General features: G+C 40.3%; 1 protein-coding gene across 1 annotated transcript in view; it reads right to left on the bottom strand.

Moving 5' to 3' along the window:
• Positions 1–14,206, bottom strand: part of LOC102994737 (phospholipid-transporting ATPase IB) — a 467,552-nt gene that overhangs the window by 149,347 nt on the left and 303,999 nt on the right. Inside the window, exon 27 of the mRNA XM_028497800.2 lies at positions 5,864–5,938. Within this exon, the coding sequence (XP_028353601.1) occupies positions 5,864–5,938 (75 nt within the window). The remainder of the gene's footprint in view (positions 1–5,863; positions 5,939–14,206) is intronic.

Genomic DNA, 14,206 nt, shown 5'->3' with positions numbered 1-14,206 from the left:
GCTCTTGGGCAGAGGGTGGTTCCTTTTTTTTTTTTTTTTTTTTAAATAAATTTATTTACTTATTTATTTATTTTTGGCTGCGTTGGGTCTTTGTTGCAGCGCACGGGCTTTCTCTAGTTGTGACGAGCGGGGGCTACTCTTCGTTGCGGTGTGTGGGCTTCTCATTGCAGTGGCTTCACTTGTTGTGGAGCATGGGCTCTAGGCATGCGGGCTTCAGTAGTTGCAGCACACGGGCTCAGTAGTTGTGGCGCACAGGCTCAGCAGTTGTGGCTCACAGGCTCTAGAGCGCAGGCTCAGTAGTTGTGGCGCACGGGCTTTGTTGCTCCGCGGCATGTGGGATCTTCCCAGACCAGGGCTCGAACCCGTGTCCCCCTGCATCGGCAGGCGGATTCTTAACCACTGCGCCACCAGGGAAGTCCCTTGGAGGGTGCTTCCTAAGACTGTTACCTTTACCTGTCCTCTACAGCGTGTGACATAGCTGAAGAAGAGGGCTGGAACAAGCGTGTCATCCAGCCCAGGCGGCGCGGCAGACCCGAGGACCACCTTCTCCTTGGGTGTGTGCACGGGTCGCTCTCTACTCTGCATCAGCATCAAGCAAATCTGTACCCACAAGCCCAGCAAGCTCTCAGGGCCGTGGGAACTGGACGTGTGTCTCTACGAGAGTTCTGATTGCACACCAGTTCCCAGGAGCCTGAACATCTGGCCAGAGGGGTCAGCCTTTTCCAGGTCTGTTGGCATAAAGCAACTAGAGCTGCGGTGGGGTGAGGCCCGTAAAACTCACCAGCAGCTCCATCTTCACCCGGGAGCAGAGAGGAAAGCAGCCCTGGGATGTCAATGTTCTACAGATTTCAGGGAGAAAAAGATCCAGAGTGGTGGCATTCACATCTCACAAGAACAAACGCTACAGGAAAGCACCCCACAAGCATCTCAAAAGCTCTGCACACTCAGTATATAAACTCGCCCTCACTGTTTGGTTAAAGAAGCTACCTGCATACTGTTCACACAGCCAGCTTTATTTTTTCTTTTCCTTTTTTCACTTGACTTCCTCCTTCCACCCACTTCAAATTCTCTCCCCCATCACATCCCCAGGCTAACAACCTACCAGATTGCTCACCCAGCTTGTAGCACACCCCTTCCCCCTCTACACACACACTGCTCGGGATCATTATTTGTTTTACAGAAACAAGACATCAAACACATTTTCTTCATCTTATTTTTCTCATTAAACAATACACCATGGGAAGTCCCCAAGTACCCTGGGTTTGACCCTGAAGCAGCCTTTCTCATGCTCACGTAATATTTCATAGTATGGATGGATCATAGTTTTTCAACCATCACCTACGGACAGGCATTCATGTTATTTCTAGTTCTTCGTTGCCACAAACATCATGCAATAAACACCTAGAACGTATTGTAACATCTATCCTTTATCTTTTATTTCTATGTGAAAGATTCCCAAAAGTACGTCTGTAAGGGTAAAAAAAATACATGTATTTTAAACTTTAGAGGACGCTGCTTGGCTGCTTTCAGAAAAGGTTCCCGTTGTTTATCTCTCCCTTCAGAAAGCACAACAATCTTCTCCCTGCTTCCCTATCAGCAATGCTTGTTATATTCTATTTAATACTCTCCAGCTTGAAAAATTAAAGATACTGACTCTTACTTGTAAAAAATGTATATTTCCCTGGACCACCAACTTTAGTGCTAAGTTCCCTGACTTATTTGTTCAGTTCTCTGTCAGTATCACATTGATGTGGTTATGGCAGCTTTATAGTAGAGTCAGATGTTCAGATAAGTCTACCTTTCTGATTGGTCTTTTTTGAACATGCTTTGCATATTTATTCTTAGATGGCTGTTAATTCCATTCATACCTTAATATCATTTTATGCAATTCCCTTCTCCCCCCCACCCCGCAAACAATCATCCATTGGGATTCTATATGGAATCACATAAATTTATATACTAATTTTGGAAGGGTTGATACTAAGTTTTTTATGATACTAAGTCTTCCCATACAAGGAAATAGTATGACTTTCCATTTAGTTAAATCTTGTTGCATATACTTAGGTAAGATTTTGGGTGTTTTTCATGTAGGTACTATAAAAATTATTCCTATGAAATGTATAATTCCAATTGCTATTTTGAAAGGAATTATTATTCTCCTTGCATTTCTAAGTGCTCATTGTTAGAATTAAAAAAACAAACAAACAAGCTAAGTGATTGCCAGGACAGAGAAAAACTATGGGTTTTTATATATTTATTATGAATCTGGCCACCTTATCAAATTTTCTTATAATTCCAGTATTTCTTTACTGGTATGTTTTGGGTTTTGTAGATGTATAGTCATATATGAACATATTTAACATGGCCATTTTGGGTGCACATATTTGTATAAGCACAGAAGTATTTTACTTTTTCCTAGTATTTGTAATAGTTATTTAATTTTCTTAGCAGTTGCTGAAAATTCCAAAACAATGCTGAATTATATAGTGATGGCAGGAATCCCTGACTAATTTCTTATTTAAAATGAAGTCATTTTAGAATTTTACCATTTATGGCAATATGCTACTGGTTTTTTAATAAATAGCCTGCATTATAGTTAATTGACTTATTTCTTTCCTATATTTAGAGTCCTTATTTTGGAACTGGCAGCTGAATTGATTCAAAGACTTTTGCACCATCTACTGATGGGATCACACTTTTCTTCTTTTTTTGGCTGATACAGTGATACTTAGAAACATTTAAAAATTTTGAGCCTCCTATATTCCTGAAATAAATCCTTCTTTGTCAAATATTTTATTCTTTTGATACACTGTTGAATTCTATTTGCTGAAACCTTATTTACAATTTTTATATTTATGTTTATAAGTAAGCCTGGCTCAGTTTTCTTGAAATTCTGCTGGCTTGAAAATTAAGGAGGATATATTTTCTGAAACAGTGTTAAAAAGGGTTATCTCTTCACTAAAAAATGGATAAAATGTAGCTAAAATCCATTTGATCATGGTACCTTTTGTCACTGGTAGCCTCTTTAGTCCCATTCTACTCATAACCTAAAATGATGTAGAAATTTGACTATGGATATAATGAGCATCTAATAGGATGGCATTGATTCATGACCTTGGGAGATGGAGGAGTTTCAATGCTATGTAACCTGCTCTGAGAATTAGACTGAGAAACGATGACTTTCTACTTTAGCTGGCTTGGGGAATCAAACATGAAGCGTTAAGTACCGAAAAGGAAAAAAGCAATACTGCTTGAAAATGGCAAGGGATATAACTGATTCACTTTGTTATAAAGCAGAAGCTAACACACCATTGTAAAGCAATTATACGCTAATAAAGATGTTAAAAAAAAAAAAAAAAGAAAGAAAATGGTAAGGGAGACTCCAGCCCAGAAGAGGGGTCAGTAGCAATGTCTCAGATGTCACAAACTGCCTCTTGCACTGAGTCTCTGTGGAGTGACCTGGAGTGGGAGCAAATGCTAAACAGAAGAGTACTCACAAAATTGGAATATGGGGTAGTATGGATTAGACAGTAGTATTGTATCCATGTTAAATTTTATGATTTTGATCATTATACTGTGGTTATGTAAGAGAATGGTCCAGCTATGCACTAAAGGATGAACAGTAGGGGCATTATGTCTTAACTGACTCCCAACTGGCTCAGAAATATACGCGTTGGAGTGTACGTGCACGCGAGCCTACGTATGCACACGTGTGCGTGTCTTGAGAGAGACGCAAACGGTAGGCAAAATGCCAATAACTGATGAGTCTGGGTATACCGTTCTTTGCACTCTTTTTTGCAACTCTCCTCTAAGTATCTATTTCAAACAAAAGTTACCAAGACAATTGCTATGCGGGCAGACTTCCAAGTCCTCAAAAGCTTTGGTCCTTCCGGTGATTGACTGTGGAGGCCAGTGACCCTCTGACCCCACTGGATTTGACTGTCCCGACCCTGCTACCACTCCCCGGTGACCGTCTCCCACACTGGTACCGTGGACCCATGGTCACAGGGCCATGTCACCTGGGAATTCACTTCTCTGCTGCCATATTCTCTCTCATCTGGAGGACACAAAGGGTATAAAACACATCCCCGACCCTAGGGATCAGAGGTCATCGTGGGTCTTAAACTTTAATGTGGGTAACCACTGCTAGAAAGTTTTATTTAAATTTTTGTTTTGCTTCTCGGTACCTCTGAGAAACTCTTTGTTAAGTTAGGATGGTGCTTGGGAATCTGCATCTTCAAAGAAATCCTGGTGCTTTCTCATGCAAGTGGTCTGGGGACCCTATTTTGACCAACATCATCCTACAGCCTATCGGCATATGATGTGTAATAGCCACTCAATCTGAGTCTGTTGGATGAATCTGAACTGCCCAAGACTGCAGAGTGCTAAGGAAAGAACCTAAAATCCATTCATTGTGTAACCAGTGACATGTATTTCAGTCCTTAGCGCTAAACATAGCCTCCTAGGTCTCAGCCTTCTAATTACAAGTACGTATGTGGGCCTGGGATGGCCTTTCCCAACAAACACTAAATCACTATGGAGCAGTCAGTATATTTCCCCCTAAACGGTCACGTCATTTTAACCTACTCAAAACACTTTTAAGTCCTGCAAAGTTAACCATCTGTCCAAGGGGAGGCCCTGGAGCCCCTTTCCATGTGGTAGGGGGTCAGAGGAGCTTTTCAAGCACAGGTGATAAACGGCCATCAATTCAGCCCTGCTCTCATCACCTGTCAGTTTTGCCTTTGGGGGCATAATTATTAGCAACAAATGTACTAGTGTACTTTGTAGTGAGTAACACAGTTACCATCTTATGAATGCTGCCTAAACCCAAGATCTGAACTTGGTTCGGCAGCGTATTAGTCTACACGAGTGACCCTCTTAACGTGTCGAGCTATACCAGGCTGAAGCTACGTGCTGTATGCAGCGTTTTAAACATAACACCTAGCACAGAAGCTACTAAAAAAGCGTGTGTGTGGGGGGAGGAGTCTGAGTAAATGGATGATTTGAATAGCCAGCCACGAATGTATATACAAATTGTAAATATTTACAGCACCACGGTTTATATTATTGTATGTCTGGTAACTTCCATCTATGCCTACCTATGATGGCTGCTTCAGGGTATAGACTCCCCCAGGGCAGAGAATGTCAGAGTTAGGGTCCAAAACAGTGGTGAAAGTGCAACTCAAGAAATGTGGCATACTCGGGTCTCTACAGCACCAAGCTACACCCCTTGCCAGGAACACAAAAGACTAAGTAGCTACATAGTCATTTTAGTCTATAGTTTATATTTATTTCTACCTTTTGAATTCATTACAGTCAAGTAATGAAAACAGAACTCTAAAATCGTGAAAAATACCAAATAAGCTGATTACCATTCGCCACGGGAGCTGGAAGTCAGAATTCATTATTTTAGCACTAACTGTGGGAGAAAACATTCTTCCACAAGGACAGATACGCTTTTAAGAAGGACAAAAAGGACACCAGGTTACACACTGTATATTCGCGTACGTTTAAGAATTCAGAAAGAAAATTATGGAGTGGAATGAGTTTAGATGTAGTTCAGAAATTTTTTTCTTGAGCTAAAAACATGGAAATGTTGCCCAGGCATTTTAGTCAGGAGGTAACAAGGGTCTATTTTCAAGATATATAGGTGAATAATTTCATGGGGTTATTCAAGAATGATCTGCTATGATTGAAACCATGTGTGGAGAGTTTGGGCTTCTGCAGGATGTGTTGCAGCGACAAGGCCCTAAAGATGTATTTGTGCTGCCTGCCATGGATGCAGATGAGGGACTTAGATACACCTCCCAGACACAAACAGTTTAGTTCTGCATGCCATCAGAGAGAGATGGAGAATGCTTACCACATTGTACAAGCCGATGCACCAACGTTCAAATAAAATCTGCCCAGAAAATCCATTAACAAAGGCGAACCAAAGCTGAAAGAGAAAAAAGTTCACGAAGTTTTATATCAATATTGACCTAAATGTTTCCATTCACTGAAGGAGTAGTGGGGAATGTGGACCACCAGCTGGACACAGCTGCCGAGAGATAAAGAGCCAAAGGATCGCAGCCGTTGCTCTTTCATAAAATACAGATTCCCAATATCACAAATACCACTATTTTAAGGAAAATTTACATTTAGGGCGTACATCGATTTTAAGAGGTAGCATGTACATATTTACAGAAAAGCAATTTATGTTTAATTTACATCTAATATGTTTTGTGTCAACACTTTCTCAATACTGGAAGGGTCTCAACTTCATGTTCCTTTTTCTATAAAGTTGACTCGATAAATATGATTTATCTTTGTAGGACTTTCAAATAGATAAAAATAAATGAAAAACCACAGAAACTCCTCTATTGGTCATGTGTGTTCTTAGCTCATAAAATACTGACGCTCCTTAATCAAATGTCCGCCACCTCAGTAAAGGGCAACACACAATAATAGGAAAGAAACATGCTCAAATCATCTTTTGGAGTAACGTGGGATGTATAAATAAATTAAGTACAGATTATATCTTCAAGCAGACCATAATTCTAATTGATTAGGCAAGACTGACATAAAAACAACTGCAAAGTGCCAGGGACATGAACAACCAAAAAAAAATTATTGGGACTTCCCTGGTGGCGTGGTGGTTAAGAATCTGCTGCCAATGCAGGAGACACGGGTTCGAGCCCTGGTCCGGGAAGATCCCACATGCTGCGGAGCAACTAAGCCCGCGCGCCACAACCACTGAGCCCGTGTGCCACAGCTACTGAAGCCCGCACGCCTAGAGCCTGTGCTCCGCAACAAGAGAAGCCAACACAACGAGAAGCCCGCACACCGCAACTACAGAAAGCCTGTGTGCAGCAATGAAGACCCAACACAGCCAAAAATAAATAAATAAAATAAATAAATTTATAAAAGAAAAAAGAAAAAAAATTATCTTAGAGAAGGAACCATTACCAGGTACAATGGGAGAAGATATGGAGGTGGTGAGAGTGAAGCAGAAGATGGGCGAGCCATAAGGAGGCTGGATGGAAACCTGATTTAGAAAAAAGCAAATACAGAAATACGGGATACAAAACGCCACTGTTTAAAATTCAGCTGAATTTATATGATACAGCAGGATCCCGGTGATGTGGGGTAGACTTTAATGCACCCCATGCTAATCACAGAATCCACCTTAGTGATGTAATATCATGACAGACTGAATCCATTACTACAGTGGAAGGACTCTGGCAACACGGAACAGCCACGCCATAATAATGTGGGTTGAGATCAACTCTGCTACTGACATTTTACTAAGTCAGATTTTTCTAAGTCAGTTTCTTGACTCCCCCAGACTAAGTTTCCTGAGCCAGGAATTGTTCCCAAATTTGCACAACTGTACCCAGTAGGATGCTTGGTACAAACAGAGACTCACTCACCATGTCCCAGTGGGATCGAACGAAATACCTCAATTCAACTGCCAGATAGAGTTTTCTTAGCACAGCTTTCATCATCTCATTCCCTCATTCAAAGGACTACCAGGGATCCCTCCGAAAGCTAAGATAAGCTTGCTGACCTTCAAAAACCCTTCCTCACTCCTATTTACTCTTCATTTCAACTACCTCCCCAGAGGTCCCCATGAGGCCTGGCTATTCTCAGTGAAGAAATATTGGTGGAGAACTAAGAATCAGAAGTTTGTGCTCTGTTCTGCACTCAGAATACTGTTACCACACCTATTCAAATATTAGCCATCCCTAAAACAACAATTCTATTTGCACGGCCTCCCTATCACATGAGGTCTCGGCAATCAGTACTCCAACCAAACTTTTAGTGCAATGAGAGTCCAGATCCACACCTGATTCAAGCATACTTACAAAGTGCTTCAAGGGTCTTAACCTAATTTTCCCAAGATTGTGTTATACTTTTCTATTCTCCTATTCGAACAACAGAGAGAACATTGATAAATATCTAGTGAACACAACTATTTTATTGCTTAATTCAGTTCATGTAGTGCCTTTTGCTGAAGGTAGAGTAGTACTATTTTTACTCTCCTCCCCTCCCTAATACCAATAGAAAGCAGCAAAACAATTGAAAATAGAAAAGTTATTTTCAATGAAATTATGAGATAGCCTTAATTAAAACTACAAATGACATAGAAGAGAAGCTGATAAATATGATGAAGTAGGATCAAATCAAGGGAGAATGTCAATAGCAGACAAAACCTTCAGAGTGAAAAGGTTTCCAACAAAGAGGTGGAACAACCAAAGAAAGAGCTGAATCAGCTCTTATTCAGAGGGTGAGATACAGAGGTAGGTATGAGTCATGGCTGAGGTCCCTGGTCCAATTCAACACAGCAGGCAAACTGAAGTTCAAGGGCAATGTGCACACAAATGCCTTTTCCCCCCAGAAGTGACTGAGGAGAATGGCAGGGCACAGGAACGAGCAAAGAGCAATGAACTCAGCAGATACCAATCGAGGTAAAGTGAAAAGAAATAAATGCAAATTCACCTAACAGAAAACCTGTGATGCACGGAAATTCCATGTGAGGCATAGAGGCCTCCGACTCACCTGAGGAGAAGAAATGGTGGCGAGGGAGGTGGTCATTACTACAAAGGGACAGGTGACCAGTGCGGAAGAGACAGACACGGATGAGAAAGTGTTCTGAAAAAACTGTGAAGCCCCCTCCCCTAGACATCATCAAAAAATAACAAAGAAAAAATATAAACAAAAGAATATGACATATAAATAAATGATAATAATATGAAACAATCTCCACAGAAAGAACCAGGTCAAAGCACAGAAAAATATTTTGAATGCTCCTGACAAGGCGAAAAGAGCTAAAGAATACGTGGCCATTCGTTGAAACAAGAGCTAAAATAAGATGTGTAAGATATCAAAGAAGGAAACAAATAAGGAAAGGTCGATGTGACAGATTAAGGCCATGGAAATAAAACCCAGAATGGACACAGCTGAAACCAGTCAGGGTAGGGTAGGGCAGGCTCGAGAAAACTGAGCAATGAACAAAAGTTAACATTGAATTTAAGAGAAACTGACTGCCTTCCAAAGATTACAACAACAACAAAAACCCCAAAAGGTGTACCTTAAAAAAAACAAAGGAGAGGGCTTCCCTGGTGGCACAGTGGTTGGGAGTCTGCCTGCCAATGCAGGGGACACGGGTTCGAGCCCTGGTCCGGGAGGACCCCACATGCCACAGAGCAGCGAAGCCCATGCGCCACAGCTGCCGAGCCTGCACTCTGGAGTCCGTGAGCCGCAACTACTGAGCCCGCGCACCTAGAGACCGTGTGCTCTGCAACGGGAGAGGCCACCATGGTGAGAGGCCCCCGTTCACTGCAACTAGAGAAAGCCTGCACGCAGCAGCGAAGACCCAACGCAGCCAAAAATAAATAAATAAATAAATAAAATTTATTTTTAAAAAGGTATAAAAAAAAGAACAGAAACAAATGTTCGAAGATATAATAGAAGAAAAATTCCTGAAATATTCTAAAACCTTAATCAGCCAATAAATAGAGAAGACACCTTTTGTCCCCAGGAAACAAAACAACGGCCACAAAAAGATCAACAGCCACGCAAACCCTGATATATGAATTAATGAGTTTTAAAATTTTATAGGATCAGTTTTTGTAATATATTCAGGCAGAAAAAGTAATTAGCCTACGAGGGGAAAAGTCAAGTTGGCTTCATGTTTCTCGGGCACAGTAGACAACACCAGAAGTCAGCAGTGAATGTTCTCAAGTCCTTAGGGAAATAAAGCATGACGAGAATTTCAGCAAAAGGTAGAAACCAAAGAAACATCAAGAGCTGAAAACATAACATGAAATATGATGACAGAAGTAATACCAAATATGTCTGTTATATTAATAATACATTTAAAAATGCTGAATGGATAAAAATATAAACCCCCAAATATATGCGAAGTACAAGAGAAATGTGAAAAAGAAACACTATTCGAGTAAGATTGAATTCATGACCCTAACTTACAAAGCCCTACAGTGGACAAGGCCCTCGCCTGAGGGCCTTCTGAGGTCACTGCCTTTCCTCATGGAGGTGCAATGGCCCTCCACTGGTTCCCTGCAAGCACCAAGTATGGATCCAGCTTCATTATTTTGTACCCAAATATGAGGCAATTATGTCAACAGCATTTGGTTAATCAACCACCTTTATCTCACTCTGTTGAAATGCCCTTTAACATATAATAAATTACCATTCTATATAGGAAAAGTTATACCTGTATAGTATTGCGGTCTCACCCCACATACTCAAACTAATCACAGATGGCTTGAACACTTAACCATAAAAAACTAACTCAAAGCATTAGGAGAAAACAGGGAAAAAAAGTTATTTTTTGTATGTGACACTGACTCTCTGTATGACAAACTCAGAAATCACACAAAAAGAGGAATAAATTTGAAACAATTCATTTCTATAGCAAAAAAATATTAATAAAGTTGAAAGAAGATGAATAAACAGTACACATATATTTGTAACATCTGTGAAGATCTAATTTCCTTACTGTATAAAGAGTTCCTACAAATGAGAAAGAAAATGCCCAACAAGCTGTTAGGAAAACAGGGAAAGAATATACAGGCAGTGTGATCACAGGACACAAAACCACTTATAAATGTGGGAAATCTCACTTTTTATGAAACACACACACAAAGGGATATCATTTTTTACCCAACAAATGGGCAAAGATTTAAAAGCTTGATAACCTGAGAAAACAGCTACCCCTATATCCAGATGGTAATATAGCATTGTCCACAAATATGTTTAATATATTTTTCCTTTGACCCAGCAATTCCACTTTTAGGAACATACTCTATATCCTATAGCTAAAATCCCACAGTATTCAACATAAAAATACAAGGATGTTACCATGGCATTATTTGGAAGCATAAGAAATTAGAACCTGCACGTATATTGGTAGCTAGTTAAATGGATATAATTCATCCATAGCAATGAAACACTATGCAGACATTAAAAAGAGCAATATAGGTCTGTGAGCAGGGTAATACAAAACTCTCACTGATATATTATTACATGAAAAATACCAAGGTATATGTTGAGTGGTCATGCTTATGCAGAGCAGGTGTATACACTCTCATATGCATGGCGACTTTCTGGAAGACCCATAAGAAACTGTTCATATTCATTATCTTGAGGTAGCAGAAGTGTTCTCTAGGTGGTAGTATGGAGACTCACTCATACCTCTCGTACTATTTTGAACTTTTTAAACATGTTCATGTTTTATTTAGATAACTGTTTCGAGCAGTTATTCTCAACTAGGGTTGATTTTGCTTTTGAGACACTTGACAATGTCTGGAAACTGTTTTGGGGGTGCTGTTGGCATCCAGAGGGTAGAGGCCAAAGATTCTGCTAAATATCCTACAATGCCCGGGAGAGTTCCCTACAGCAAAGAATTATTTGGTCCAAGATGTCAAGAGTGCCACTATTGGATGAAAGAAATAGGTTCATTAGGTCAACCTGATAAAACTTCGAAATAATGTTGTAACATGTTTGTTATAAGCAAAATGACGCCATGGGACAGACTGCAGGAAGCCATGATTAAATCTGCGTATAGCGGGTGAGGATTCAGAAATCTTCGCTTCTTTTTGAGTAACTACTCTCTGGCCTGACGCCTCATACATAGAACCACAGGCCTTACTCTTTAGAGGCCGTGGTAGCAATGCATGTGAATGCAGAACTTGACAAAATTAGATCCCTAAACCAGAAATATATCTTGATAAATTATTAATGAGAAATCACTTTAAAGACTGAGAGTGAATTTCATATAACTATGACATTCTAGTTGTTGAAAATACACAGTAAGGGGAAAAGATCCTAAGAATCAAGCTTCTCTTTCTCAGCATTAACCTTTGCTCTGAGCAATCCTAACCATGTCACAATTTTCAATCTTTACTTCAGATTAACATCCTTGATTAGTTGAATGTTGAGATATTTCCTCTAAGCAGCCAGCGCTTTGATTCTGTCCAAGTTGGCACTGGTTGGGCCACAAGTTTCTTCAAAGATTTTTGATATGTTTGTCCTAATTTTTACCAGTTGCAGGTGCCGTAGCTTTTTGAAAAGGATAAGGCAGCTACTTTTCAACATTTCCAATTCAATTTCAATCTTCATTCAAATAATCCATCATTAGATGATCAGACCTGTTTATTTCACTGGAAAGATTTATTTGGGAGAGAAAAAATTAAAACCTAAATAAACAAAACAAACACAGTTCATCTCCTAATTTCAAAATTCATGAGCTGGTTTTCTCTTACACTGTAAACACTCAAACTTGATTTTATTTTGGCAAGATTTCCCTAGGTGAAATGGAAAAAGTAGGAGAACACACTGTATTTTAAAATATTTATGTAAACGTACTGAGTTTTTACTTAATTTATTCACAGGACAGGTACACGATGGCTCCCTGACACACTATAAAATCAGACTTTCACACTGGTTAGTCATATACAAATGTTGATTCATCTACAAAAAAGAAAGCACTGAGCCACTCGTAAACATCAATGTCATTTTTGGAGGACCACGGTTTCAAGCTGCACGCCCAAGCACACAGCCCGCAATACAGACAGACTGCCCGCCCCCTCTGCTGTGCAGCTACTTGGACCACGGCTTCTACAGCCACTAACTCTTACGCTTCTGGATTAAGGGGGCAAAGATTCCTCTGCTTTCACTCTGTTAACTAGGAATGCTATTAAATGGATACAGTCAAAGCAGAGAGCCAGGTTCTGCCTGGACGGCCTCAGACTTGTGAGCTGGGAGGAATACTGGCCAGTAGTGATGGTTTGCCAAGCTCCGGGGGTTTTCTCCTGCTCAAATGTAGCGCTGTTATGAGCGAACTGACCCAAACTTATTAACTGGCTTTTCCTTCTTGGAAAAAGATCCTTTTTTGCTTTAACTGCGGCCCCACTGCCAAAAATGCAGTAACCATCCTGGCTAATTGCACAGACTCCTGTCTACGGGTCCCAGCCGCCACTGTACCACCTTGGCAGCTGGACCCGCTGCCTCTCATATTCTCAGCTCCCAGCCACATACTTGGATGATTGCTTCATCCGGGAATGGGGGGAACTGTTCCTCAATTTACTCCGCTCTTCCAAGACCCACGGTAGAGGACTGGAGTGGAAAAGTACCCTACAGAGAGTAATTAAATAAATTAGCCATACGGTTCCTCACTAAAGTGGCAGCAACATCATGATCTACTGATATGCAGTCAGGTCTGAGCTGATTAAAGATATCTGTTTAAAAGTCAAAGGGCTATACGCTTTTCGGAATTCGATCTGGCAGGTATGCATCAGGATAAAAAAGAAGCATACACTTCATCTAGAAATTCTATTTTTAGAAATTCATTTCTCATAAATAAAAGCACCTGTATATAAAAACATATCTTGTTTTGCAGTACTGTTAACAGTGGGGAAAAAAAACAAAACAAAAAGCATAGGGGGAAATCCCTTAAAGTTCTTTATTAGGGGATAAATGCAGCAATCCTGTCTTTTAAAATGTAAAATCTATATGTATGTAAATGAAGGAATGTATGCCAAAGAAACAGTATGAGATTGACAAAAGAAAAGGCAAAATGAATAGGTTAAGTCATTAGGTAGGTAGACAGGAAATTAAGGGAGAAAAATCAGGATGCTATTATAGGGTAAGGATTATCAGAAATAAAAAAAATAATAACAGCACAAAAATAACAGTAGTAGCAAGATACCCTAGGAACTTCCCCTCCAGTATCTTTTGCCTCATAAATATGGGACTGAGTGGCCAGAGTTAAATGAAGACTATGGTAATAAACAGGCTGGGTTCGTCTCTGAAATCTTTGGAGAGTTTTTCTTTATGGGTCAGTCCTGGACAGGCCCAATGCTAGCAGCAAACACCACATACTTACAAAACTTCTAGGGATTTTTTCAAGGCAAACCAACACAAGAAAGAAAGTTACAGAGTAATGCACACAGAATCCATTTCTTGTAAAACCACAACAAAAATGCCGCCTGTTTACGTATTTTTATGAATGCAAAGAAAAGCATGGAAGCTATTGAGTACTAGTGCAGAAATAAAGGCAGCCGAGAGGATGTTACTTTTCCTTTATACGCGGCTACCATACAACAGAGAAGCACTCCTTTCAAGAATTTTGTAGAGGGGATTCCCTGGTGGCGCAGTGGTTGAGAGTCCGCCTGCCGATGCAGGGGACGCGGGTTCGTGC

This window comes from Physeter macrocephalus, chromosome 13 (genome assembly GCF_002837175.3).
Source record: "Physeter macrocephalus isolate SW-GA chromosome 13, ASM283717v5, whole genome shotgun sequence".
Lineage (NCBI taxonomy): Eukaryota > Metazoa > Chordata > Mammalia > Artiodactyla > Physeteridae > Physeter > Physeter macrocephalus.
Note: the sequence above shows the minus strand (reverse complement) of the source record. Positions and strands in the feature narration are given on the sequence as shown.